This window comes from Mobula birostris, chromosome 9 (genome assembly GCF_030028105.1).
Source record: "Mobula birostris isolate sMobBir1 chromosome 9, sMobBir1.hap1, whole genome shotgun sequence".
NCBI lineage: Eukaryota > Metazoa > Chordata > Chondrichthyes > Myliobatiformes > Myliobatidae > Mobula > Mobula birostris.
In genome coordinates, this window is record NC_092378.1 from 61518018 (window position 1) to 61545628 (window position 27611).

Consider the following 27611-nt stretch of genomic DNA (forward strand, 5'->3'; position numbering starts at 1 on the left):
ACGATAGACCCTGGGAAGCTTTGAGCTGCTGCTTAGTTTCAGCAACACCAGATTGGATGGAAGGTATTTGAAATATTCCAGCGCTCCCTTTAAGCAGAGCGCCCCGCACAGAGTTAAAATAGAGTCAAGGGAAGTAGAGCTGAATTCCTGGATGCCAAGGTAAACTGTTTTTACAATTTTGAAATCTTAGGTCAGATATTTCAGGTTATCTGTGAGCTAGTTTGGGATGCTCAATGTGAAGTACTCACCTTAGACTAGTGAGTAGGGAAAACATAAGGAAAGGACCTTATCCCTGGCTCAAGAAAGAAATATCAATCTTTGTCAATGAACTGTTTTTTGTGAGCAAAGGACTACTTTAAGTGAATGAAATAATATATACAGTTGAATTTGAATAACCTTAATGAAAAAATAAACCTGTAACACACTTTCAGGTATTCCTTTGCTTTCCAGCTTTCTATTTTTAATGAAAACCTTTTATCATTCAATATTTCTCTTCGATTTGTTTGAAATTCTGGAATATGTGGATTGATGAATAACTTCTCACCTTGACTGACAATGATACAAAGTGATTTTAAATGCAAGATGATTTAAAATCTCCCTGAGCCTCCACAAGCCTTGAACTCCTTTGCAGTGAGTTCTTCACACACTTGCCTCAGTGGTCATTGTGCAGGCTCTTTCTTATTCAGCAAGTCCACACATCTAGGGATATGCAGAGACAGACAGGAATCACTCCATGAGTTTGCTGCCGTGTTCTTTTTAGTAATCCTATCCCATTTCTTCACCCAAGTTGCTGTCAAGATTATGAAGTATTTATATAAAGTTTAAAAATCCATATCTATACTTGTAAATACTTGATTTAAGTACAAATTTGTTTCTGGAATGCTAAACCTGTAGCAATGTCTGAAAAGCAATGTCTTATCTTCCTGTCAGCTTTGCTGTCACTGGCACAAGGATCCCAGCCTGAAGGACAAGTGAATTGTCGTTACAGCACAGCGCGGTTTATGTTTCCATGCTTGTAGGTTGATGTTCGCTGTCCTTTCATCTATTGCCTGACTGCGATCGCTGCTCTCTGTATCCATGCAGCAACATCTGACCCTATTTTACACTTATGGTTTCACTCTCCCCGATCGCAAATAAAGAGCGCATAGGCTTGATGTACTTTCCTTTCGATTTTAGCTTGTTAACCAAGAAATAAAACCATGTGGTATAGATCAAGTAACCTTTGCGCTGGTTAACGGGCTTTGTGATGTAACACGGAGCTGGCAGATTCATTTGTTTGTTGAAGCCTTTTATTCTCACAATGCTTTCGCTTTACTGTGGTCTACTGATTGGACCAGTGGTTACAGAACATCTTCTGTTAATTGCACTAAGACCCAGCTGTGCAACTAGAATAATGGTTTTACCTTGTACTCACTGTTATAAGAACTGTAATTTTATCTTGTGACATAACAAAACACCTCATAGACTATAAGTCGTAGGAGCAGAATTAGGCCATTCAGCCCCACAACATTGCTCCTCTATTTCATCATGGCTGATTTATTAACTATATCAACCCCATTCTCTTGACTTCTCCCTGAATAATCAAGAACCGATTAACCTCCGTTTTCCAATATACCCAATGACTTGGCCTCCACAGCCAAATGTGGCAACGAATTCCACAGATTCAACATACTCTAAAGAAATTCCTCCTCATCTCGGTCCTAAAGGAGCTTCAACAAACCAAAAGATGGTGTTGCTGAGCCATGTACAGGATATTAAAACGGACGATCAAAATGTAACCAAAGAGTTATTCTTTTGGAACATCTCAAAGCGTGGATGATGGAATTGGAGGCATAGGGAAGGAACAAAGGGCTGAAGGCCCTGTTCCTTTGCTACATGCGGGAGTTAAAGATCCAGTGACTGTGAGTCCAAATCCACTGGAGACTGACGATGGCCTGTCCTGGGGTTGTGGACCTTGTGTGGGTGAGTGGGAGGAACGGGGCTTGTTTTAATGATGTTGTTTTGTCGTTTGTTGTGTTCTGTGTCGTTCTGCCGAGCGTGATGGAAATGCTATGTTAGCACCAGAATGTGTGGCCACGCTTCCGGGCTTGTCCCATCACATCCCTGCGTGAGTATCTCGCTGAGGGAGGTGACACATTTCACCGTATGTTTCAATATAAGTGTGATAAGCAAATCTGAAAGTGAATCTTAAACACAAGAGATTCTGCAGGTGCTGGAAATCCAGAGCAACACACACAAAATGCTAGAGGAACTCAGCAGGTCAGGCAGCATCTATGGAGAGGAATAAAGAGCCAATGTTTCAAACCGAGACCCTTCATCAAGACACTTGTGCGTGTTACTCTGAATCTAAATCTGGAGTTCTAACTCAGGAAACTTTATCACTGAGAACATGATACTTGGATTAAATCCATGGGTGAACAAGAGTTATGATGAGAGGACTGTGGACACCTCAGGAGGTTAAAGATAAGGAGGAAATCTCAGGAATAGGGAGTGTGGAGAGTAAGTGAGGACAGTCGTAACACTGGTCAGGATGGATGAATAATGGATCTTGGCAAATGATTTTGGATGATCTCAACTCTTCTAAGAGTGGAACCTGACAGAAAGCCAGGGGTAATGGAACCATCAAATCTGAAAGTAACAAAGACATGGGTGATCAGTAAATGTAAAACAAAATAAACTTGGACATCCTTCTCCAGCTGTGTTTACTCAGGCATAACATGCAATTGATATTTGATCCCTTTGGGAACATTGCTGGGTCAGTTATCTTTGAGAAGGTATTCATCAGCAGTCATAAATTCTTGCGCCATCAGGTCTAAAACAACGACTGCAAATTACTGTATTTCTCCTTGATATTGCTTTGCAGTGGGGGAAACCTGCTCTGTAGAAAACTTAAACCAGATGGCATAATTTTTCAAGATGATTAGTCGGGTATAAACATAATCAGGCATTTCTGTCTTTGTAACAGTTAAGCACACAGAAATTCAAAAATTTTCCTGACCAGACTTTCCCCTTTCCTGTAAATTTGGAATTTATCCAAAATCCATTCTTTGCATCATTACTTGCACCAAGGCCCATCACCCCAGCTTTGGCTCGCAGTGAGGAAATTTTTAGACTGAAGTCTTACCAACTTTGACTTCAAGTATTTTCATGAACTTGTCCATACTTCCCTGTAACCTCCATGAGTTTCATAACCTCCCTCTAGTCTGGACTCTTAATTGTTCCCAGTTTAATCGTTCTACAGGTAGAGAAGCCTTCAGCTTACAAGGTTGTAAGGATATAAACCTGGAATCCATTTTCCAAAGTGCTCTCTCTCTCTCAGTGTTTTTATTGTTGTGGCATTTGAAACAAGACATTAATTTGTATATAGTAATGGACATCTGCTCTAGTGAGAAGCAAGTAAGTGGAGGATAACAGGCTCATGTTATCCTCTTTGGAATCAGTCAAGGGGAATTTATTACCAGGGTACTGATATGTCATCATATGCTACCTTGTGATTCATTTTCTTGCAGGCATTCACAGTAGAACGGAGAAATACAGTATCCACCTGTGGCTGTTTCAGTCCACTTGAGAGGATATCAGGTCTTGGTGGCGCATTGCATCTGAAAGACAGACCAAAGTTCCCAGCCCGAAATATTGACTACTTATTCCCCTCCATAGATGCTTCCTGACCTGCTGACTTCCTCCAGCATTTCGTGCATGCTGCTCTGCATTTTCCAGCATCTGCAGAATCTCTTCTGTTGATCATCTGAAGGACAGAGCAGTGTTTCACTAGTTCTGCACTGGAGAGTCGGCCGAAGTTTTCATGCCCGAGTCCCTGAGGTGTTCTGACACCTGTGTCGATTAGGTCGTTATTGAACAATAATTTGTTCCGCATGTCACACTGAGTGAAATCCTCACCAGATGGATTCATTTTCAGGCTGTCAGGGTGCAGTGGGGTCTTTATATTTCCCAGACTACTTCCTGTGATTTATTTAAGTGTTTCCATCAACGCACAAGCAGACTCTACGTTAGTATATCAATGATGTGCTTGTCAGTGCGGCTCCCTGTGTTGCAGCCCTTCAGTTCTGAGGCACCACTCTCTCAGGAAACATGCCATTTGTTGTGCTAATTATGGTGGCTTCTACATCCCTCTGGTTTTCCAGCCTCGTCTGTTTCCCTTCTCTGCTGAGCCTAGACCACTTCAATTGCTCATTGTCCTGAGGGAGAGCGGTCAGCAAATCTGGATGCTCTGTCTATGTGAGGCTTTTAAAGGGGCTATGGCTTAATAAAGAATTGCTCAGACCACACTCGGGGTATTGTGAGCAGTCCGGGTCCTTTATTTGACAAAGGTTGTGCTGACATTGGAGAGTCCACAAGAGGTTTTCGAGAACGATTCCAGGAATGAAACGGTTAATGTTTGAGGAGAGTTTGATGGCTCTGGGCCAGGACTTGCTTGAGTTTAGAAGAATGAGGGAGGAATCTCATTGGAAACACATCAAATATTGAAAAGGTGGACGTGGAGAAGGTATTTCCTATAGTGGGGGGGGGGGTGCTAGAAACGGGACACAGCCTCAGAATAGAAGGACGTCCATTTAGATCAGAAATGAGGAGGAGTTTCTTTAGCCAGAGGGTAGTGAATCTGTGGAATTGATTGCCACTGACAGCTGTAGAGGCCAAGTCATTGGGTATATTCAAATACGTTGTTGATTAGTAAAGGCATCTAAGGGTAGGAGGGGAACAGAGTTGAAAGGGATAATACAGTAAATCAGCCATGATGGAATGGAGGAGAAGACTTAATGGGCCAAATGGCCTACTTTTGCTCCTATGCCTTATGGTCTTATAGGATCAGTGTATTACATCCTTCTCATTGGTGTTACAGAGGCCCAGAGCACTCTTTGACAACTGCTTTTTGCCTCATTCACTGTTCTTTTTCGTCTTGTTCTTGTTGTGTCCTGTGTTTTGCTAAGCATTGTGGGTATGCTATGTTGGTGTCGGAACGCGTCCGTATCTGTCAGCTCCCAGAGTCGTCCTTTGGCTATGTTGGTTGTTAACACAAACAATGCATTTTACCACGTTTTCATAGACACGTGATAAATAAATCTGAATCTGTTAAACAGGACCCAAAAATTTTGCATAGCAAGATCCCAGAATAAAAACAGTATGATTATGAGGCAAAAATTTAGTCCATCAAGTCTGCCCTGCCATTCCACCATGGCTGATTTATTTCTTGAAAAAAGCCCAAGGAGGATGAGTTACCTGATAAAAAGGCAAAGTGGACAGGGTATCATTTCTTGAGAGAAAAAACGGTACATTAGACAGTCTAATGCTCACTATATATTGGAGGGCCAGCCTACACTTTTGAGCTCAAGGACAACTTACACTCAGTGGCCACTTTATTAGGTACACCTGCACACCTGCTCATTAATGCAAATATCTAATCAGCCAATCACGTGGCAGCAATTCAATGCATAAAAGCATGCAGGCATGGTCAAGAGTTTCAGTTGTTGTTCAGACCAAACATCAGAATGGGGAAGAAATGAGAACTAAATAACTTTGACCATGGAATGATTGTTGGTGCCAGACAGGGTGATTTGAGTATCTCAAAAACTCAAGTTCAAGTTCAATTTTATACATGAATCCCCATGAACACAACCAAACGAAACAGCGTTACTCCGGGGACAAGATACAAAACACAGTACCAACAGTCATACACTGCACAAGGCACATAGAGCACATACAGTCACACAAAAAACAAATATAGCCCCAGACCCTGAGTCCACAAACGTTGCCGAAATCTGCAGTCAAATGCAATACAGCTTGTCTTCTGCCAAGCGGACAGAGGGGGCAGCACCTCACTGCCTCTGGTGGAGCACACTGACTGTGACGCCTCTCTCCTGCGCAGCTGTAAACAGGCGACACCATGGCTTGGGGCCTCGCCTTCCCTACAACTGAGGCCATGCAGCTCTCCCATCGTCCTCCAATAAACCTGTGAGTCCGACTTGTAGCGTTCCACTTTAACAATGTCCTACAGGGTCCTGCGATCACAAGAAAAGCGACTAAGATGATCACTCACTGTTAGACTGCACAACTCCTTCATGCACTGACTCCTCTGATGCAGACAGCAGCACGATCTGCACAAACGCCAGCTCCTTCAGTTTCTCAATCAACAAACAACATGCTGATGGGACAGACCTGCAGCGCTTTCAGTTCTTAATGTTCAGTGGGGTCTTATGATCGTTAAAAAATAATTTTAAAAAAGACAATAACACCTTTGGTTGACCACCATAGATATCACTGTGATCGAACATGGTGCTAGTTTACCAGAAATATGCTGACCTCCTGGGATTTTCATGTACGACAGTCTCTAGAGTTTTCAGAGAATAGTGTGAGAATCAAAAAAGCCTCCAGTGAGTGGCAGCTCTATGGGTGAAAATGCCTTCATAATGAGAGAGGTCAGAGGAGAATGGCCAGACTGGTTCAAGCTAACAGGAAGGAGACAGTAACACAAATATTCACCTTTTACAACAGTGGTGTGCAGAAGAGCATCTCTGAATGCACAACACGCTGAACTTTGAAGTGGATGGGCTACAGCAGCAGAAGACCATGAACATACACTCAGTGGCCACTTTATTAGGTACAGGGGGTACATCATGAAGTGGCCACTGATTGTAAGTGCACAATTTGCTGATCTAGATGTGGAATTCTATGTGCTGAGACTTACTGGGTGGGATTGAAGGTTATGTAAGCATTGGGAAACAGGCAGAGTGAAAGATGGGAGCTCTCTGTTGGAAAGTCCAAGTTTGCTCCAATTCCACAAAGCTCTCATCCAGCTTTGAGGTCTTTGAACTCTGAATAAATTTGCTTCTTTAATAGAGCAAGGGCGACACAGTAGTGTAGAGCCTGGTGTAATGCTTTACAGTGGCAGCTGTAAGATAGAGATTCAATTCCTGCCATCGTCTATAAGGAGCGTGTACATTCTGTTGGTTTTTGGGGCAAAATATTTCACTTCACTAAATGTTTCAAGGTGTAGATGATAAATATCAAAAGGTTTCAATAGATACATTTAATGTCAGAGAAATATATACAATATACATCCTGAAACTCTTTTTCTTCAACCATCCACGAAAACAGAGGAGTGCCCCAAAGAATGATTGACAGTTAAATGTTAGAACCCCAAAGCCCCCCCCCAGCTCCCCCTTCCGATGCATTAGCAGCAGCAAAGCAACAACCCTCCTCCCCCACCAGCAAAAAAGCATCGGCCCCCTCCCCACCGAGCACTCAAGCAAGCAGCAAAGCATCAATAAAGACACAGAATTGCAGTACCCCAAAGACTACTCGTTCTCCCAGTAGTTTGATATACCACAGGCCCTCTCTCTCTCTCCCTAATAAGGGAAAAAGAGGTGTCCCCATTTCACAGTGAGAGGGGAGACATAACAAACAACTCGCTGGTTTATGGTGTTAAAGTTAACCTTTGAAAATGCTAGCTCTCTGATGGAAAGCCAGAGGTTGCTGAAACACTGCTTCAATAATCCAGAAATGAAGAGAAGGAATGAAGAAGCTACATTAACAGCACAATCAAGCAGACTTCAAAGCACTGCCAAACATTTTACAAGCAGCCAAGACTGTGAGACTATCTTCTGTCCCCTCAAACCTAGTCTGATATTCAATTGCATCAAAGCTGACTCTAACTCTATCCACATACCCTGGTGCCAGTTTATCTAATTACCTGGTTAGCCAAGCGTTAGTGATTTCAGGTACCCTTACAACACACACAGAAAGTGCTGGTGAATGCAGCAGGCCAGGCAGCATCTATAGGAAGAGGTACAGTCAACGTTTCGGGTCAGAACTAACTGAAAGAAGAGATAGTAAGAGATTTGAAAGTGGGAGGGGGAGGGGGAGATCCAAAATGATAGGAGAAGACTGCAGGAGGAGGGATGAAGCTAAGATCTGGAAAGTTGGCGAAAGAGATGCAAGGCTGGAGAAGGGAGAGGATCATGGGACAGGAAGCCTAGGGAGAAAGGAAGGGGGAGGGGAGCCCAAAGGATGGAGAGCAGGCAAGGAGTTATAGTGAGAGGGACAGAGGGAGAAAAAAGAGAGAAAGAAAAAAAGGGGAAAAGAATAAACAAACAAACAAACAAATAAATAAGGGATGGGGTACGAAGGGGAGGAGGGGCATTAATGTTAAAGAAGTCAATGTTCGTGCCATCAGGTTGGAGGTTACCCAGACGGAATATAAGGTGTTGTTCCTCCAACCTGAGTGTGGCTTCATCTTGAGTGTAGAGGAGGCCGTGGATAGACATATCAGAATGGGACTCTTACTTGCTTTTTAGATATGAATCTTGCCCCATCATCTTTTCCTGAATTCTCCTCTCCATGGACTTGTTATCATTTTGTTAGGTTCCTTTCACCAGAATCTCTGAATTATTTGATATCTCTCAAAATGCTAAAGCCTTCAGTCAAATCTCAATGTGACGTCTTCAGATATATAAAGGAAGGCAAGAGTGGTTGCTGGGGTGCTGGAAGATGGCAGTGGAGAGGAAGCAATGGTGAACAAAAAAAAATCACTAAGAAGCTGAGTAAGTAAGTTGTGTTAGCCTTTGCCTTTGGAAGACATCAGCAGCATGCCAGAAACTCACGGGTTTTGGGGTCAGGACTGTAGTCGTTTTTACTTGGAAGCTGGAAGATCCGAAGGTGGATAAATCACCTGGACCAGGTGGACTACATCCTGGGTTCTGAAAGAGGTGGCTGGAAAGATTCTGGAGCAGTTAGTAAAATAAGGCGATTCATCAGATTGGTTGTATTGGCAATGAACATGAGTAATTGCCATCATGGGCAAAGTCTTCCCTACTATTGAGTACATCTACAAGGAGCACTGCCACAAGAAAGCAGCATCCATTGTCAAAGGCCCCCACCATCCAGGCCATGGACTCTTCTCACTACTACCATTGGGCAGGAGGTGGAGGAGATTGGGTTCCTCACTACCAGGTTGAGGAACAGTTATTACCGTAAAGCCATCAGACTCCTGAATTGATTCTACAACCTACAGTCTCACTTTTAAGGACTTTGTAACCCATGTCCTCAGTATTATTTTTATTTGCAGTGTGTCTTCTTTTTCAAAATGGTTGTTTGTCGATCTTTATCTGTTCTCGGACAGTTTTTCGTAAAATTCCATCGTATTTCTATTTTCCCTGTAAATGCCTGCAAGAAAATGAACCTCAAGGCAGTATTTGGCAAAGTGCATGTACTTTGATAATAGATTTATTTAGTCAAGCAAACTGTTGATATTATATTTACATCCCTGGGGATGAGCATCTGTAACAGATCATTATGGTCCACGTGCTAACTCTGGGGTCAGAATCATTCACTAGTGTGGAACTCAGGGGCTTGTCTGTAAGGACAGCAATTTCAAAAATGTATTCATCCAAATTCTAAGGGTTCAGAACGTTGAATCATGATGGTGAAGGAATGAGAATTCAATGGCAGCAGATATTACACACAAGGAAAGAGAAATGAAACACGTGAAGAAAGATTTGAGTGTGATTACTGGCCAGGAGACAGCAGTCAATTAATATGGTGGCATTAGCGTCAGCGCCATGCTTACTATCACTGAAATGTCATGAAATTTGTTGTTTTGCGGCAGCAGGACAGTGCGAGCAACAAGTTCATTTGTATAGCACTTTCCGAACACAAGGCAGTTCAAAGTGCTTTACATAGAACAATATATAAAAATCAAACATCAAATTTCAGAAAATATGTAAGAGAATAAAATCACACTAATAGTAGGTATGATAAATAGAAGTTACAGTGCAGGAGATTCTAATTAAAAGCTGCAGCAGAAAGAAAAGTTTTAAGCCTCAATTTAAAAGAGCTTAAAGTTGGGGCAGACTTCAGATCCTCTGGAAGGTTATTCCCGATATGTGGAGCAGAATCACTAAAAGCTGCTTCACCATGTTTAGCCTTGACCCTGGGGACGGGAGGCAGACCCACCCTGGATGACCTGAGAGCTCGGGGAGGTTCATAATGCAGCAAGAGATCGGAGATGTACTTTGGCCCTAGATCATTCAGTGTTTTATAAACTAGTAGTAATATTTTGAAGTCAATCTCCTGATGGACAGGAAGCCGGTGTAGCAATCTGAGAACTGGGTTGATGTGTCTTACTTTCTTGGTCTTAGTGAGGACTCTAGCTGCAGTGTTCTGAATGAGCTGCAACTGTCTGAGGAATTTTTACAGAGGCCTGTGAAAACACCATTACAGTAGTCAAGCCTACTAAAAATAACTGCATGGGTAAGTTTTTCTAGATCTTGCTGAGACTCCTGTTATATTTTTAAGATGTAGTAAGCTGACTTTGTATGCAAGACATAAAATATACCACAAATTACAATAAGAAATATATATTTATAACGATATATATACTATATTTGTCAACGTGGAGTGGTGAGCAAGTTTATAAATCTGGCAGAAGCAAAGGACGCTGGGAATGGGAGGGGTGTGGAGAGGTGGCAGAGAAGGAGTGCCAGGGTTGAGAGCAGGGTGTAGTGTGGGTACAGACACACCCAGCCCTGATACACCAGGCAAGGTCATTAGATTCCAAACAATTGGTTTATTGATCATTGCAGAAAGTGCCTCTGGTGCTTCCTGCTCCCTCCCCTCTCCCTTCTCCTTTTCCCAACCATGATTCCCTTCACCCTGCCCTCTTCCCATTCTCAGTCCACAAAAGAGACACAAATTAGAATCAGGTTTATCATCACTCACATATGTCATGAAATTTGTTTTTTTCCCTGCAGCAGCAGTACAACGCAATATATAAAATTACTGCAGTAGGGTGCAAAAGTCTTAGGTATCCTAGCTATATACTGTGTGTGTGTATATATATATGTGTGTGTGTGTGTGTGTGTGTGTGTGTGTGTGTGTGTGTGTGTCTAACTCCTTTGAAATATACTGTATATGTGTCTAAGAGTTTTGCATAGTACTGTGAAAAAGTAGTAATGTTTGTCTCTGATAGTTGGCTGGAAATAAGCAGTAAGACAATTCAGAACTGTTTTGCCCACTGCGGTTTCAAGCATTCAGACTTGGAGATGTCAGAAACAGTCAGCAGTGAAAATGAAATTATTTCGCTACTTCAAGTTCAGAACTACAACGAATTTGAAGGTATCAACAATCATCTTGAATGTTACAATGAAAATAAAGATTTGGAGAATGCAACAATTTCCAACCAGCGTCAGTTGAGTCCATTTGTGTGTCTGTTAGACACCTCACCTTGCTTAAGTGACCAGCAGAAGAACTAACAACATGCCTAAACAAGTTCTAGATACATTTTGAGCATGTCTGAATAATAGTAAAGCAGGTCTAAAAAATTATTGCCCTTTTCCCACTGTTCTAATTGTCTAATAATTATTGCCCCTGAGTTGGAGAGTCATGGGGTCACTCCCTCAGCAGGTACTTGAGCACAAGGTCAAGGCTGAGGGAGTACTGCCCTGTTGAAGGTACCATCTCTTGGGTGATAAATTAAAACAAGGCTCTATGGCCGAGAAGTGGGTGTAGGCAATTCCGTGGCACCACTTGAAATGCAAGGAGGTTTGTCCGATGGTACTAGACAATGTTTATACCATAATCAGCATCATAATGCAGAATTGATCGTGATGATCACACTGCTGTGGTCAACTCAGCCACTGCCTTTCCTATAATGTGACAATGACTTTACCTCAGACATAATTCACCAGCTGTAAAGTGCCTTAGTATGGCGCATGGCCAACTGGTTAAGGCGTCAGTCTAGTGATCTGAAGATCGCTATTTCGAGCTTCAGCTGAGGCAGCATGTCGGGTCCTTGAGCAAGGCACTTAACCACACATTGCTCTGCGACGACACCGGTGCCAAGCTGTATCGGCCCTAGTGTCCTTCCCTTCGACAACATCAGCGTCATAGTCATAGTCATATTTTATCGATCCCGGGGGAAATTGGTTTTCAATACAGTTGCACCATAAATAATAAATAGTAATAGAAATAGTAATAGTAATACTACTATTAGTAAATAGTAAATAGTAATAATCATGGAAGTAATAAATAGTAATAGTAAAATAGTAATAAATAGCTAAATAGTAATATGTAAATTATGCCAGTAGATTATGAAATAAGTCCAGGATCAGCCTATCGGCTCAGGGTGTCTGACCCTCCAAGGGAGGAATTGTAAAGTTTGATGGCCACGGGCAGGAATGACTTCCTATGATGCTCTGTGCTGCATCTGGGTGGAATGAGTCTCTGGCTGAATGTACTCCTGTGCCCACCCAGTACATTATGTAGTGGATGGGAGACATTGACCAAGATGGCATGCAACTTAGACAGCATCCTCTTTTCAGTCATGGAGAGGGGAGACTTGCAGCATGGGCAACTCTTCCCTACAACCTTGCTCAGGCCTGCGCCCTGGAAACCTTCCAAGGCGCAAATCCATGGTCTCACGAGACTAACGGATGCCTATAAAATAAAAGTGCCTTAGGCCAACCCGAGATTATTTATTTTTATTAAGGGATATAACACAGTGATAGGCCCATTTGCCCTGCCCAATTACACCCATGTGACCAATTAACCTTTCAACCCACACGTCTTTGAGATGTGGGAGGAAATCAGAGCCCGCGGAGGAAACCCACGTGGTCATGGGGAGAAGGTACAGACCCTTACTGACAGCAGCGGGAATTGAACCCAGGTCGCTGGAGCTCTTACAGAGTTGTGCTACCGTGCTGTCCAAATTATCTAGGCTTATATCCTTAATTTTTTCCGAAGCATCAGTGGTACATTGGTTTGATTATTGCACGCAATTCTTCAAACAGACATTGATGAGAATCAAGAAATTGAATTGGGAACCTGGAACAGAGCCAAGAGCCACAAAACAGATTCACAGCACTTATTTTACCTTCAGTGGTAAAATAATTAGGCTGGAGCAGATCCAAGAGGTAATTCAATATGAACATGAACTTACATATGGTTGAGAAAAACCAAATGGCCCAAAACACAAATGTAGGCTGAAATACAAACCTAGGGCGAAATACAAACCTAGGGCCAAACAGAAACTTAGGCCAAACAGAAACTTAGGCCAAACACAAACCTAGGGCCAAACACAAACCTAGGGCCAAACACAAACCTAGGCCAAAACACAAACTTAGGCCAAAACACAAACCTAGGGCCAAACACAAACTTAGTGCCAAGGAGGGATGACATACAGCATTCGGGAAATTGGTTTATTACTGTCACATATACTGAGGTACAGTGAAAATCTTTTGGTTTTGCATGCCTTTCATACAGAGTGTTTCAGTTCAACAGGGTATTGAGGCAGTACAAGGGAAAACAATAACAGAGTGCAGAATAAAGTGTTACGGTTGTAGAGAAGGTGCAGTGCAGGCAGACAATGCACTGCAAGGCCATAATGAACTGATTGTGAGGTCTAAAGACCCTGTTATTGTACTAGGGAACTGTCCTTGAGCCTGGTGATATGGGCTTTCAGGATTTTGAGGCTCAGAGGCACAGACGGGAGAATTTCGAGGGTGGGTGCAGTCGTTGATGATGCTGGTTGCTTTACTGAGGCATAAAAAGTGTAGACAGAGTCCATAAAGGGGAGGCTGGTTTCCTTGATGTGCTGAGCTGTGTCCACAACTCCCTGTAGTTTCTGGTCATCTCGGATCGAGCAGTTACCATACCAAGCTGTGATGTATCTGGACAGGATGCTCTCTACACTGCGCCACTAAAAATTGGTGAGGCTGAAAGAGGACCTGCCAAATTTCCTTTGTTACAGTTCATTTCTTTCAAATTTCTGCATAATTCATACTAATTAGGAGGCTCAGCTAACATGAATACAAAAAGAAACTCTGCTATGTATTGTTATACCTGATTACAGGCTTCCCCCACCGCCCCCACCAAGCTTCCAAATGCCCAACTTGCATACAGCTGGTGCGTCTTGGAAAGAAAGTTGGGGTGGATTTTTCCAGCTGTTACAGGGCTGCACTTGATTATTCTTGACAATAGCTGGAATTTTGCCAGATCGAATCCATGAAGAATACATTTAATCAACGTCCATTTTGTGAATCCTATACTGCGTGAGCTCGCAGCCTGTGTCCTTTTTTTTTAAATGATTGAGGGCATTTAAAACTTCTCCTCCTGTAAAACCTTCTAAAAGAATATTATTATCAGTTCAAAATAGGTCAAAGTAAACTTGTTAGAATCAGCCTTCGTATCAAAAATGGTAAAACATGATTTTAAAGTGTTTCGCCAGACGATTTGGTATGGTAGCATAACATAACTTTGTGCGCCAAATGGCCTAAAGTGTACTGTAGATTTCTCTGTTTCTATGTTTCTAACACCTTATCAGGTCAGAAATCAAGGTTCAGTTCCTGCCGCTATCTCCCCGTGGCCTTTTGGGTTTCCTCCGGGTGCTCTGGTTTCCTCCCACATTCCAAAGGCGTATGAGTTAGTAAAGGTTGGTAACTTGCAGAGATGCAGTGCTGGCACCGGAAGCACGACGACACTTGTGGGTTGCCCCCAGCACATCCTCAGACTGTGTTGGTTGTTGATGCAATCAGCAAATTTCACAGCATGTTTTGATTTTTTTTGACATGCATGAGACAAATAAAGCTAATCTTAATCTTGATCTATTTATTCGCACGGGACAACGTAGGTCTACAGGCAACTTCTGCCATGTGCGAATTCCATTCATGGCCACATTTCGGGCTTGCAAACTATTGGGGTTAATCACTATAACCTGGGAGGTCCTGCATGTGATGTGAGAAATTCTCCTGAATGCCACATTGCGCCAGAGGCTATTGGAGATTGGCAATGAATGCTGGCAGTGCCAATGAACAGATAAGTAAAGTGTTGAGTAATATTGGTTTCTTACAACAGGTGAAGACTTGATCCACCTCCGATTTCCTCTGTGTTTGTTAGGTATTTGGTTTAAGCTGAAAATAACAGGCAGCACAGCAGCATAGCGGTCAGCGGAACGCTCTTCAGTGCCAGTGACCCAGGTGCAACTCCCGTTGCTGTCTATGAAGAGCCTGTACATTCTTCTCTTGACTCTGTGGGTTTCCTCTGGGTGCTCTGGTTTCCTCCCACATTCCAAAGACGTATGAGTTAGTAAAGGTTGGTAACTTGCAGAGATGCAGTGCTGGCACCGGAAGCACGACGACACTTGTGGGCTGCCCCCAGCACATCCTCAGACTGTGTTGGTTGTTGATGCAATCAGCAAATTTCACAGCATGTTTTGATTTTTTGACATGCATGAGACAAATAAAGCTAATCTTAATCTTGATCTATTTATTTGCACGGGACAACGTAGGTCTACAGGCAACTTCTGCCATGTGCGAATTCCGTTCATGGCCACATTTCGGGCTTGCAAACTATTGGGGTTAATCACTATAACCTGGGAGGTCCTGCATGTGATGTGAGAAATTCTCCTGAATGCCACATTGCGCCAGAGGCTATTGGAGATTGGCAATGAATGCTGGCAGTGCCAATGAACAGATAAGTAAAGTGTTGAGTAATATTGGTTTCTTACAACAGGTGAAGACTTGATCCACCTCCGATTTCCTCTGTGTTTGTTAGGTATTTGGTTTAAGCTGAAAATAACAGGCAGCACAGCAGCATAGCGGTCAGCGGAACGCTCTTCAGTGCCAGTGACCCAGGTGCAACTCCCGTTGCTGTCTATGAAGAGCCTGTACATTCTTCTCTTGACTCTGTGGGTTTCCTCTGGGTGCTCTGGTTTCCTCCCACATTCCAAAGGTGCATGCGTTAGGAGGTTAATGGGTCACAGGGGTATAATCGGGCAGTGTGGGCTCATTGAGCTGGAAGGACCTGAAAGGAAAGTAACCGTGCTGAATCTCTAAATGAAATAAAAACACAGTTGATTTTTCCCAAGCTATGCACACAAGATACTGGAGGAAGTCAGCCGGTCAGGCAGCATCCATGGAAAAGAGTACACAGTCGTTGCTTCGGGCTAAGACCTTGCTTCAGGACTGAGAAGGAAGGGGGAAGATGCCAGAATAAGAAGGTGGGGGTAGGGGAGAGAGGCTAGTTGGAAAGTGATGGGTGAAGCCAGGTGGATAGAAAAGGCTCGAGAAGAAGGAAGCTGATAGGAGAGCAGAGTGGACCGTAGGAGAAAGGGAAGGAAGAAGGGACCCAGGGAGAAGTAATAGGCAGGTGAGAAGACAAAAAAGCTCAGAGTGGGGATTGGGGGGTGGGGGGTTAAATTTGTTCACCAGAAGGAGAAATTGATGTTCATGCCTTCAGGTTGGAGGGTTCCCCAAATGGAATACTGTATAAGGTGTTGCTCCTCCACCCTGAGGGTGGCCTCATTTAGGCACAAGAAAAGGCTATGGATTGACACATCAGAATGGGAATGGGAATTAAAATGTTTGGCCACCAGGAAGTCCCAGTTGTGGCAGATGGAGCAGAGGTGCTCGATAAAGCGATCCCCCAATTTACAATGGGTCTCACCAAAGTGCAGGAGGCCGCATCGGGAGCCCCAGACGCAATCGACAACCCCAGTAGATTCGCAGGTGAAGTGTTGCCTCACCTGGAAGGACTGATTTGTTGATTATCCTCTTCCAAAATAGAATAAAAACTCAAACTATTCAGTTGGTCAAGCAGAATCTACGGAGAGGGCAAGTAACATTTCAGGTTGATAATCTTTAATGAGAATCAGGAAAGGAAATAAAAGATGCTTTAGTTTGCAGAGAAGTGAGACGGAAAGAACACAGGGAAGACCTGTGATAGGACTGGGAACAGAGAGGCTGAATGGCATGGCTGGTGTTGGTGCTGGCTGAGAGAGGCTGGGGAATACTGCAGTTGATCTGACTGGGGGGGAACATATGGAGTTGAATGAGAGTGTGGAGAGGAACAGAGGGAATCTACCCATGGAAGATCTACATGTCGAGAACCTACACAGAGCCAATCTAATACCACTTCTGTGACACACAGTGAATGTGGCAAGGCATTCAGACCATAATGGATGAGAAGGCCACACTGCTGCGTCAGTAACGGCGACGCCTCTCTCCCTATAAGTCGAATTTCTTCTGCGCATGGCTGAATGCACTGAACTGGCGAGATAGGCCCCCGTCCCTTTCCCCACTCTGTCTGGCTGCAGCTGAGGTGAGGAAGACTCATGTCAGGGTCAAGCTGTGGGGCCTGACAACATACCTGGTCAGGTGCATCTTTAACATCTCTCCAAAACAGTCCACCATCTGCCACCATCATCCCACTGCTCAAGAGGACAAGAGTAACCTGCCTTAACGACTACCATCCAGTGGCACGGACCTCAATGAGAATGAAGTGCTTTGAGCAGCTGGTCATGAACTGCATTAATTCTTGCCTTCCCAGTACATCGGACCCTCATTAGTTTACATATCGCCTGAATAGGTCCACCAGTGATGCTGTAACCTCTGCCCTGTACTTTGTCCTGTCCCACCTGGAGAATTGTGTCTCCTACATTGCACAGACTTTCCAGACAGATCATGCACCTACTATGTTAACTACAGGTTTTCCCTCCCTTGGCTATTTCCAGCATTGTTGTTTGTTTCAGAATTCCACCATCTGGAATGTTTTGTATCTCACAGTCGCATCAGTGTACATAGTCTCTCCCTCGTCTACCTCCATTTATTCATTTTGCTCCAGACAGACCGGCAATGCTTATCAGGCCTGCATTCTCTCAACTGACACCTGCTTTTTTTCAGTCTCTCTTGGTCTCCAACCTGTCAAAAATTTCCCTTTGCAGCAATCTTCTGGAATGTTGTCACAAATGTCCCTTTGTTCTTTGCACTTTTCCCCATCTCGATGACTTGAAATACCCTTGCTTTCCTGGTTTTCCTGAGCTCTGTTCAAATGCTTACTTAGTGAAGCCCAACACCCTCTACTGGGGCCAAGACTGCTGACAGAAGCTCACTCTTCCTCTGTCTCAGGGCAGTCTTTCAAGTTGTCCCCAGATGTGACCCACCTTGTAAGATCCTTCCTCTCCCAGAGATGAGGTCGTTGGAGCTTCTGTTGGTGTTTCTGTAGCTCTTGGATTTACAGGATGGGGTTGCTGGCCCCATACCCAACCCCCCTCCTTTTTCAGCTGGGCTTGGGACCGTCTATGGTGGAGCTCTGTTCAAATGCCTCTGACAGAAATGATAGTTACTACCCCTCAACCACCAGGCTCTTGAACCAAAAGGAATAACTTCACTCAACTTCACTTGCCCCACCATTGAAATGATCCCACAACCTAAGGACTCACTTTCAAGGACTCTTCATCACATGTTCTCAATACTTATTGCTTATTTACTATTTATTTCTTTTTGTATTTGCACAATTTGTTGTCTCTTGCACATTGGTTGAACACCCAAGCTGGTGCGGTTGCTCATTAATTCTATTATGGTTATTATTCTATTCTGGATTTCTTTCCCACAGTAACATGAATCTCAGGGTTGTATATGGTAATATATATGTACTTTGATAATACATTTTTCTTTGAACTTGTTAGCTCTGTTTCTCTCCAAGATTAATGTGCAGAGTATTTGTGTAATATCTTTTAATTTCCTTCAGTTTTTGAACATTCTTTTTTGCTGTTTGATTAATTTTCCCCTTTTTTTTCTTCCAGATGAGTCCAAACATAAAGGTGGCCCAGCGTATTCTAGTTATTTTACTCATGAGTAGCAGCATATGGTGTCAAGACCCTGAATATTTAGCACGGTTAGAATACTTCTATGAATGCCCGAAAGAGTGCAAATGCCCTGGTCGATACTCTAATTCCCTGTACTGCGACAACAAAAACATCAAGGACATGCCACTGATACCATCAAGAGTCGTGTATGCATACCTTCAAAACAATCTCATTGACGCAATTTCAGGGAAGTCCTTCAAAAACGAAACTCAGTTGAAGTGGTTAAACTTGAACAAAAATAAGATCACAAGCAACAACATATCTAAAGGTCTATTTAAGAAGGTGGGAAACCTGCTGTACCTGTACCTTGAAGATAATGACCTGGATGAAGTACCCTCGCCCCTGCCGAGCAGCCTAGAACAGCTTCGGCTCGCCAGGAACAAGATCTCCAGCATCCCTGAGGGAGCTTTCTCAAACCTGGAGAAGCTGACCTTGCTTGACCTGCAGGGCAACAGATTGAAGGACCTTGTCATTCAGCCAAGTACGTTCAAAGGACTGAAGACACTGCTACAGCTCAACCTGGCCTACAATGACCTCACGGCCATGCCTGAGGAGGTGCCCATTTCGACTCTGCAGCTCTATCTGGACAATAACTCTATCAAGGAGATACCATCGGGCTACTTCAGCAGCCTGCCGAAGCTGTCCTTTCTCAGGCTAAATCACAATGAGATTTCCGATACCGGAATTCCGGAAATGGCTTTCAATGTCTCATCCATAATTGACCTGCAGCTCTCATACAATCAGCTCACCACAGTCCCCATCATTCACTTCAGTCTGCAGCACCTGCACCTGGACCACAACCAAATCAAAAGTAAGTGCCGGCTTATTAAGAAGCCTCCTTGGTTGTGGAATCAGCTCAACTCTGAACTGATTTCACAATCTATGAACTCACGTTCTCAATATTATTGATTATTATATTGTTTTGGGGGGGGTCACTTGCGTAATGGTATTGGTCCATGGCATAAAAAAGGTTAGAAACCCTTGTTTGGTCATTTGTCTTCTTTGCACATTGTTTGTGTGTAGTTTTTCCTTGATTCCATTGTGTTTATTTGCATTTACTGTGAATGCCTGCAAGAAAATTAATCTCAGTGTGGTATATGGTGAAATATACACTCAGTGGCCACTTGACTTGGTACCTCCTGTCGCTAATTTAGTGGCCACTGAGTGTGTGTTCATGGTCTTCTGCTGCTGTAGCCCATCCACTTCAAGGTTCGACGTGTTGTGTGTTCAGAGATGCTCTTCTGCACACCACTGTTGTAATGCCTGGTTATTTGAGTTACTGTCACCTTCCTGTCAGCCTGAACCAGTCTGGCCACTCTCCTCTGACCTCTCTCAACAACAAGGCATCTTCACCCACAGAACGGCCACTCACTGGATGTTATTTTTTTATTGCACCATTCTCCTGTAAACGCTGAAGAATGCTTTGCGTGAAAATCCCAGGAGATCAACAAACCACCCTGACTGGCACTAACAATCAATCCACAGTCAAAGTCGCTTAGATCACATTTCTTCCCCATTCTGCTGTTTGCTCTGAACAACAACTGAACCTCTTGACCATGTCCGCATGCTTTCATGCATTGAGTTGCTGCATGATTGGCTGATTAGATATTTGCATAAATGAGCAGACGTAGTTGATAAAATGTCGACTGAGTAGGTGTACATTGATAATAAGTCTACTTTGAACTTTGAGAACTTACAGTGCTTTTCAAATAGAGGAGTACAGTTCAGGGATTAATGGAAAATACACTTACTAAGCCCACTGTTCACTGTCCTCTAGACATGGAGAAAATTCACATACAGTCCACTTGCTTAATGATTCTATAAGGGGGATATTATAAAGCTGTACTCTACAGGAGAAGAAATTTGCCTACTACTTTTATAGGGAGTGCAGGTCAGGAGCTAAAGGGGTATCCAGTGCTTCATTAGCTGATTAAATGATTACCCACTGCTTTTCAATTTATTATCATTATATTAAACACCTTGTCAAGGGCGGCGGTAGAGACCGAAACATTAGAAGCATTCAAGAAACTCTTAGGGAGATGGATGAATGAAAAATGGAGGGCTATGTAGGAGGGAAGGGTTAGATTGATCTTAGAGTAGGTTAAAATGTCCGCACAACATTGTGGGCCGAAGGGCCTGTACTGTGCCGGAATGTTCTATGTTCTGATTTATGTAGAGTAATGTTATTACAGCACCAGATGTGAGATCAATGTAAAACTCCCACTGCTGTCTGTAAGGAGTCTGTACGTTCTCCCCGTGACTGCATGGGTTTCCTCCGGGTGCCTTAGTTTCCTCCCACATTCCAAAGACGTGCGATCAGGGTTAGTAAGTCCTAGACAATCTTGGTGATGCCAGAAGTGTGTCGGCACTTTTGATGCAAACAATGCATTTCACTGTGGGCATTGATGTACCTGTGACAAATAAAGCAAATCTTAATCTTAATCCTTCTGAGCCACCAGTCTTGCTTTAAAAGATGTCCACCTATTTTCCATTCTCTCTCTAAGCTTTTAACTGTCTTAAATTTACTTTGTCCACCCAGTTTCATTCCAACATCATAAAAACTAGCATGAGACCTCCTTAGAGGCTGATTCAATTTCCCAATGCATGATTCCATTTGCCATGTCTACAGTGCCAATAGTCCTTAAAATACACTGGTATTTTGTGAAGCAAGTTTCCTTTATATCATCTGTCCACAAGTTCTTCAAATAATCATCTGTCAGATCTCCCCAGTTCAGCCAAAAACTTTTAGCCTAACTTATCCTTGTTAAACAAGATGCCAACCAAAGTTGGTCTCATTTGCCAATGTATGGCCCATATCCCTCTTAAACTTTCATATGATATGATCCCAAATGAACAGTGGCAGGCTTTCAAATTTCAGCGATGGTTAGTTACTGCTGTCCCTTTAAGACTCAGACTGCTGATTATTGCCTACCACATTCTTTCACGGGAAGTCTGTACTCACAAGCATCATGCTGAGCACTCTGTGCTCAATGGTAAGAGTCCCAATTCTAGTACCACTGTTCATGGTTTTACCGTTGGATTTTGTTTGTGTCATTGTGTTTATTTTGAGTCTGAGTGTATTCTGGACCTTACTCTGCATTTGCATTCACTTCTGTCCACCACTCTCTCGTTATGTCCAATCTATGTATCTGTAGCAGCAAGCTGATCGATCACACAGAGTTGGTGATTGAAATAACAGGGAATTTATTAAAATCTGGTGCTCACCAGGAGACCAGCCAAAGCTGACCTACCTGAACATGAACTTGATGCAACTTTTACATTCTCAGTTGATGAGATTTCCAGTAAAACTTCATTTTTGTGACAGATTGGTGGCTACAGGAAGACTTAATTAAGTTACAGACTAGGTCCTGATTACAGAGTAAATCGATTATCCACAGGTCTAACAGCAAATCCAGTTTTCTATTACAACAATGGGGTGCACACTATAACATAATTAGTGAAGTTCCTGAGATTTGGGTGTTGTCACTGCTGCATTCTGTGTCTCTACCTTTGTCCATGGTTCTTTGTCACAATATTAGCACAATCCACATCCCTGTTGACTAGTTATTAGCCTCATACATTCCCAATGCCACAACAGTATCTCCCCAAGGGTCTTATAAATGTTAGATCATAGACCATAAGGCATAAGAGCAGAATTAGGCCATTGGCCCATCGAGTCTCCTCTGCCATTCAATCATGGCTGATCATTTTTACCTCTTCTCAGCCCCACTCCCCGGCCTTCATCTCCCCATAGCCTTTGATGCTGCGTCCAGTCAAGAACCTATCAATCTCTGCTTTAAATACAACCAATGGCCTGGCCTCAACTGCTGCCTGTGGTAATAAATTCCATAAGTTCACCACCCTCTGGCTAAAGAAATTTCAGAGATGGAGTCCCTATGTTAGGTTCAATGTTAACTGGTAACTCCTTTGGACTCATTAGCTGCTTGGAGAGGAGGAACCCACTACAAGGGCTCTCCATATCGTACTGCCCATGCTTACACACTGGCTGGTGTATACGTAGACAGCTAGGACACAATGTCCATGGTTGACTCTGACCAACGGAGGGTCCTCCCTCACATCTCCGGACAAGCCATTCCATTACAACTGCAACTCTGACACAAACACAAAATCCTGGAGGAACTTAGCAGGTTAGGCCCCAACCACAGAGATAGAAGAACAGTCGGCATTTCGGGCTGAGACCCTTCTTCAGGAGGACTGGAAAGGAAGCCACAATAAAATGGTGGGATGGGGAAGGAGCACAGGGTGGAAATGATAGGAGAAGCCAGATGGGGAGGATGGGTGCGAAGGTGGGTGGGTGGGGAAGTGGATGAAGTAAGAATCTGGGAGGGGATAGGTCAAATAAGTGAAGGGCTAAAGAAGGAATTTGATGGGAGAGGAGAGTGGACCATGGGAGAAAGGGACGGAGAAGGGGCACCCGAGTGAGGACAGCGTGCTTTTCATGGAACCTCTGTAGAAATTTACTAAGGCCTTTGTGACATACTGCATCTGCTAAAACTCCTAATGAAACATATCCATTGGTATGCCTTCTTCAGAATCAGAATCAGAATCAGGTTCAGTATCACCGACATATAGAACATAGAATAGCACAGCACAGTACAGGCCCTTCGGCCCATAATGTCATGCCGACCCTCAAACCCAGCTTCCTATATAACCCCACACCTTAAATTCCTCCATATACCTGTCTAGTAGTCTCTTAAACTTCACTAGTGTATCTGCCTCCACCACTGACTCAGGCAGTGCATTCCACGCACCAACCACTCTCTGAGTAAAAAACCTTCCTCTAATATCCCCCTTGAACTTCCCACCCCTTACCTTAAAGCCATGTCCTCTTGTATTGAGCAGTGGTGCCCTGGGGAAGAGGCGCTGGCTATCTACTCTATCTATTCCTCTTATTATCTTGTACACCTCTATCATGTCTCCTCTCATCCTCCTTCTCTCCAAAGAGTAAAGCCCCAGCTCCCTTAATCTCTGATCATAATGCATACTTTCTAAACCAGGCAGCATCCTGGTAAATCTCCTTTGTACCCTTTCCAATGTTTCCACATCCTTCCTATAGTGAGGTGACCAGAACTGGACACAGTACTCCAAGTGTGGCCTAACCAGCGTTCATTACATCGCGACTCTTAAACTCTATCCCTCGACTTATGAAAGCTAACACCCCATAAGCTTTCTTAACTATCCTACCCACCTGTGAGGCAACTTTCAGGGATTTGTGGACATGTACCCTCAGATCCCTCTGCTCCTCCACACTACCAATTATCCTGCCTTGGAGTTTGTCCTTCCAAAGTGTACCACCTCACACTTCTCCGGGTTGAACTCCATCTGCCACTTCTCAGCCCACTTCTGCATCCTATCAATGTCCCTCTGCAATCTTTGACAATCCTCTACACTACCTACAACACCACCAACCTTTGTGTCATCTGCAAACTTGCTAACCCACCCTTCTACCCCCACATCCAGGTTGTTAATAAAAATCACGAAAAGTAGAGGTCCCAGAACAGAGCCTTGTGGGACACCACTAGTCACAATCCTCCAATCTGAATGTACTCCCTCCACCACCACCCTCTGCCTTCTGCAGGCAAGCCAATTCTGAATCCACCTGGCCAAACTTCCCTGGATCTCATGCGTTCTGACTTCCTGAATAAGCCTACCGTGTGGAACCTTGTCAAATGCCTTACTAAAATCCATATAGATCACATCCACTGCACTACCCTCATCTATATGCCTGGTCACCTCCTCAAAGAACTCTATCAGGCTTGTTAGACATGATCTGCCCTTCACAAAGCCATGCTGACTGTCCCTGATCAGACCATGATTCTCTAAATGCCCGTAGATCCTGTATGTCATGAAATTCATTGCTCAGTGGGAGCAGTACATTACCATGCATAAAAAACTATAAATTACAATAAGAAATATATATATATACACACAATAAGAAAAAATGTATATACGAATACACACACATATATAACTTAATTTTAATTAAATTATGTAAGTAGTGCAAAAAGAGCGGGAAGTGACAGAGTGAGGTAGTGTACTTGAGTTCATTGGCCTTTCAGATGGCAGCGAGGAAGAAGTTATTCCTAAAATGTTGAGTGTGTGTCTTGAACTTCCTGTATCTGCTCCTTGAAGGCAGCAGTGAGAAGAGACCATGTCCTGGGTGAAAGGGGTCCTTAGTGTTGGATGCCGTCTTTCTGAGGTGTCACCTTTCGAAGAGGTCCTCATAATTTTTTCATACTTGCATCAATATGTTAGGCCCAGGAAAGATCCTCAGAGATATTGACACCCTGAAACTAAAGCTTCATCTTAGTTCAAGAACAGAATGGGGTTGTAGCTGCTCTTGAGCTTGGTGGTGTGGGACTTCAGGCTTCTGTCTGCCCTGTCCAACGGTAGGTGCAAGGAGATGGCATATCCTGGATCTTTGATGATAGAATTTGCCAATATTGGAGAGGGTTGTGGCTGTGATGTTTTGGGCTAAATCCAATAACCTTTGCAGCTTCTTATATTCTGGTGTATTCAAATCAATCAGCGATACAATGTTATAATCAATGAATGATAATAGACTATTACACTGCCATTAAAGGGGTGGGAGGCACATACTGTAAAATATAGCCTGCTCCAGACAAACCATTGAGATGAATTTATGTTCCTTATTATTGTTGGAATAATAATACAGATACTTTTCTTTTACTTTACAGAGATTGACGGACCTCAAATCTGCCCTGTTCCCGTCAACACCATTTATCAGATGCCTGTCGGAGACCATCAGCCTCAGCTCCGTTATCTCCGTCTCGATGGCAACGGAATTAAACCACCCATTCCGCTCGAGCTCATGATGTGTTTCAGGCTCCTTTCTGCCATTGTGATTTAAAAAGGGGGTAAAATATGCTCTCCAAATCACTTCGGTGAGAGAAGAAAAGAAAACACAAGTCTTGCTGGTCTTGTACTTGTAGGTTGAGATGATTCCTATCTTCTAAACTGGAAAATAGGTGATAATAAATAATCTAGTATTGGCATAAACTGTGACCAGTTATTAACAGTAGCATTGGTGGAAATTCAAGTACATTAGTATTGAATTATTAGTGAGAGGTCTTCTTTTCGAATAAAATGTCTGATCAGTAAAAGAACAGCCGAGTTCCAGATCCGTTGTTCAGGTAGTTTCCCTGTAGCTTTATCTTTCATAGATACTTGGTCCTTTCCAACATGGAATGGAAAATCATGCCCAATATCTCTCACAAACACAAGAGATTCTGAAGATGCTGGAAATCCAAAGTAACACGCATACACTACTGGTGGAACTCAGCAAGTCCAGATAGAGCAGATGTGGAGAGGATGGTATGGGCAGAGGAACATTAACTCTTTATTGCTTTCCATGCATGCTACCCGACCTGCTGAGCTCCTCCAACATTTTGTGTGCGTTACAATGTTTTTCATATCTTGATGACACCCAAGTGTGATTTGCCATCCAAGTTGGCAAAAACTACAAGATGATGACACTTACATTGAATTCACCTCTATCGCTTTTCATATCTCATCAAACATCGATAGAGCATACATTGAAAACAAAATAGTCTTTCATTTCTATCTCATCTGAACAATGACAATATTCAGCAATGTTGTAGGCATTTCCTTGAGAAAAACTAAGGCAGAGTCGTTTGATTGTTGCTTCCTTGCAATGTTTTTGCTCCTTTTTAGACCTTGAGATGCCAACAGCGTTTCTCACACAATAATGAAGGAAAAATGGAAATCTGGCATGAAGGCAGAAAATGTAGTCAATACACATCAATAAGACCATGAGATGTAGGAGCAGGATGAGGCCATTCGTGCCATCTAGTCTGCTCTGCCATTCCATCATGGCCGATTGATTATCCTTCTCAATCCCATTCTCCTGCCTTCTCCCTGTAACCTTTGATGTCCTGACTAATCAAGAACCTATCAACCTTCACTTTAAATGTACCCAATGACTTGGCCTCCACTGTCATTTGTGGTAATGAGCAGCAAAGCTTTAACTCCCTCTCGCTGAAGAAAGTCCTCCTCATCTCTGTTCTAAAGAGACATCCTTCTGATCGGGGGTGGGGGAGGGAATGTGCCCTCTGCTCCTATACTCCCCCACTGTAGGAGACATCCACTCTATCTAGACCTTTCAAAATTCTATAGGTACCAGAGAAATTCCAGTGATAGGTTCCATGAGGGGATTAATTGGCTCTTTCAGGACTGAGAAGATATTAGTTGTGTGAGAATATAGACAAAAACAAAACAAAGCTAGGTGTATTGGGGGGGCGGGGGGGGGGGGATATCCTGGATAGAAGGCTCACAGAGCATGTATTTAAGAAAAACTTATTTCGAGGTACGGTGTGGAACTGGTTCTTCCTGCCCAACAAGCCACAAACCAGTTAGTAAACCCGGGCCTAATCACAGGACAAGTTACAATGGCCAATTAACCTATTCACCTTTTGGAATATGGGAGGAAACCAGAGCACCCTGAGGAAACCCACATGGTCACAGGGAGAACGTACAAACTCCTTACAGACGGCACAGGGATCGAACACCGAACTCTGACGGCCTGTGCTAACCGCCACACTACCCGTGCTGCCCACAAAGCTCAGTCGAAACTAGCTCACCTCGATCACTTCTCGGTAATGATCAAACAGAATGGCAGAACAGGTCTGAGGGTACCTTCATTCATCCATTATCACTGCTAATCCCATCAGTGGCTGCCCATCCATAAAACTCTTTTTCCTGACGCTTTTATCTGAGGAGGGAAAGGGCTGGTGAATGTTTTGGGTAGAATTTGTACACAAAACATTGGATGTGTGCCTAAAGGCCCCTGCCCTAGAGAGCTGTGGGCTTAGTGCTTGATGATAGAATCAAGCTGAGTAGCTCTGTTTCCATCAGCAGTCAAATTGAATCAAATAGCTTACTTCTGGCTCATGAAGTT

The 27611-nt window shown here is 43.4% G+C and overlaps 1 protein-coding gene across 2 annotated transcripts; it reads left to right on the top strand.

Annotated features, from left to right (window-relative positions):
• kera (keratocan) lies at positions 1-26933 on the top strand. 2 transcript variants are annotated; one of them, XM_072269439.1, is made up of 3 exons: positions 1-159; positions 18590-19463; positions 25372-26933. In XM_072269439.1, the coding sequence occupies exons 2-3, from the start codon at positions 18590-18592 to the stop codon at positions 25542-25544; spliced, it is 1047 nt and encodes a 348-aa protein (XP_072125540.1). In that variant the 5' UTR covers positions 1-159; the 3' UTR covers positions 25545-26933. The 2 variants fall into 2 exon arrangements, with proteins under 2 accessions (XP_072125540.1, XP_072125541.1); XM_072269440.1 differs by lacking the exon at positions 1-159 and adding an exon at positions 10215-10263.
• The last annotated feature ends 678 nt before the right edge of the window (positions 26934-27611 follow it).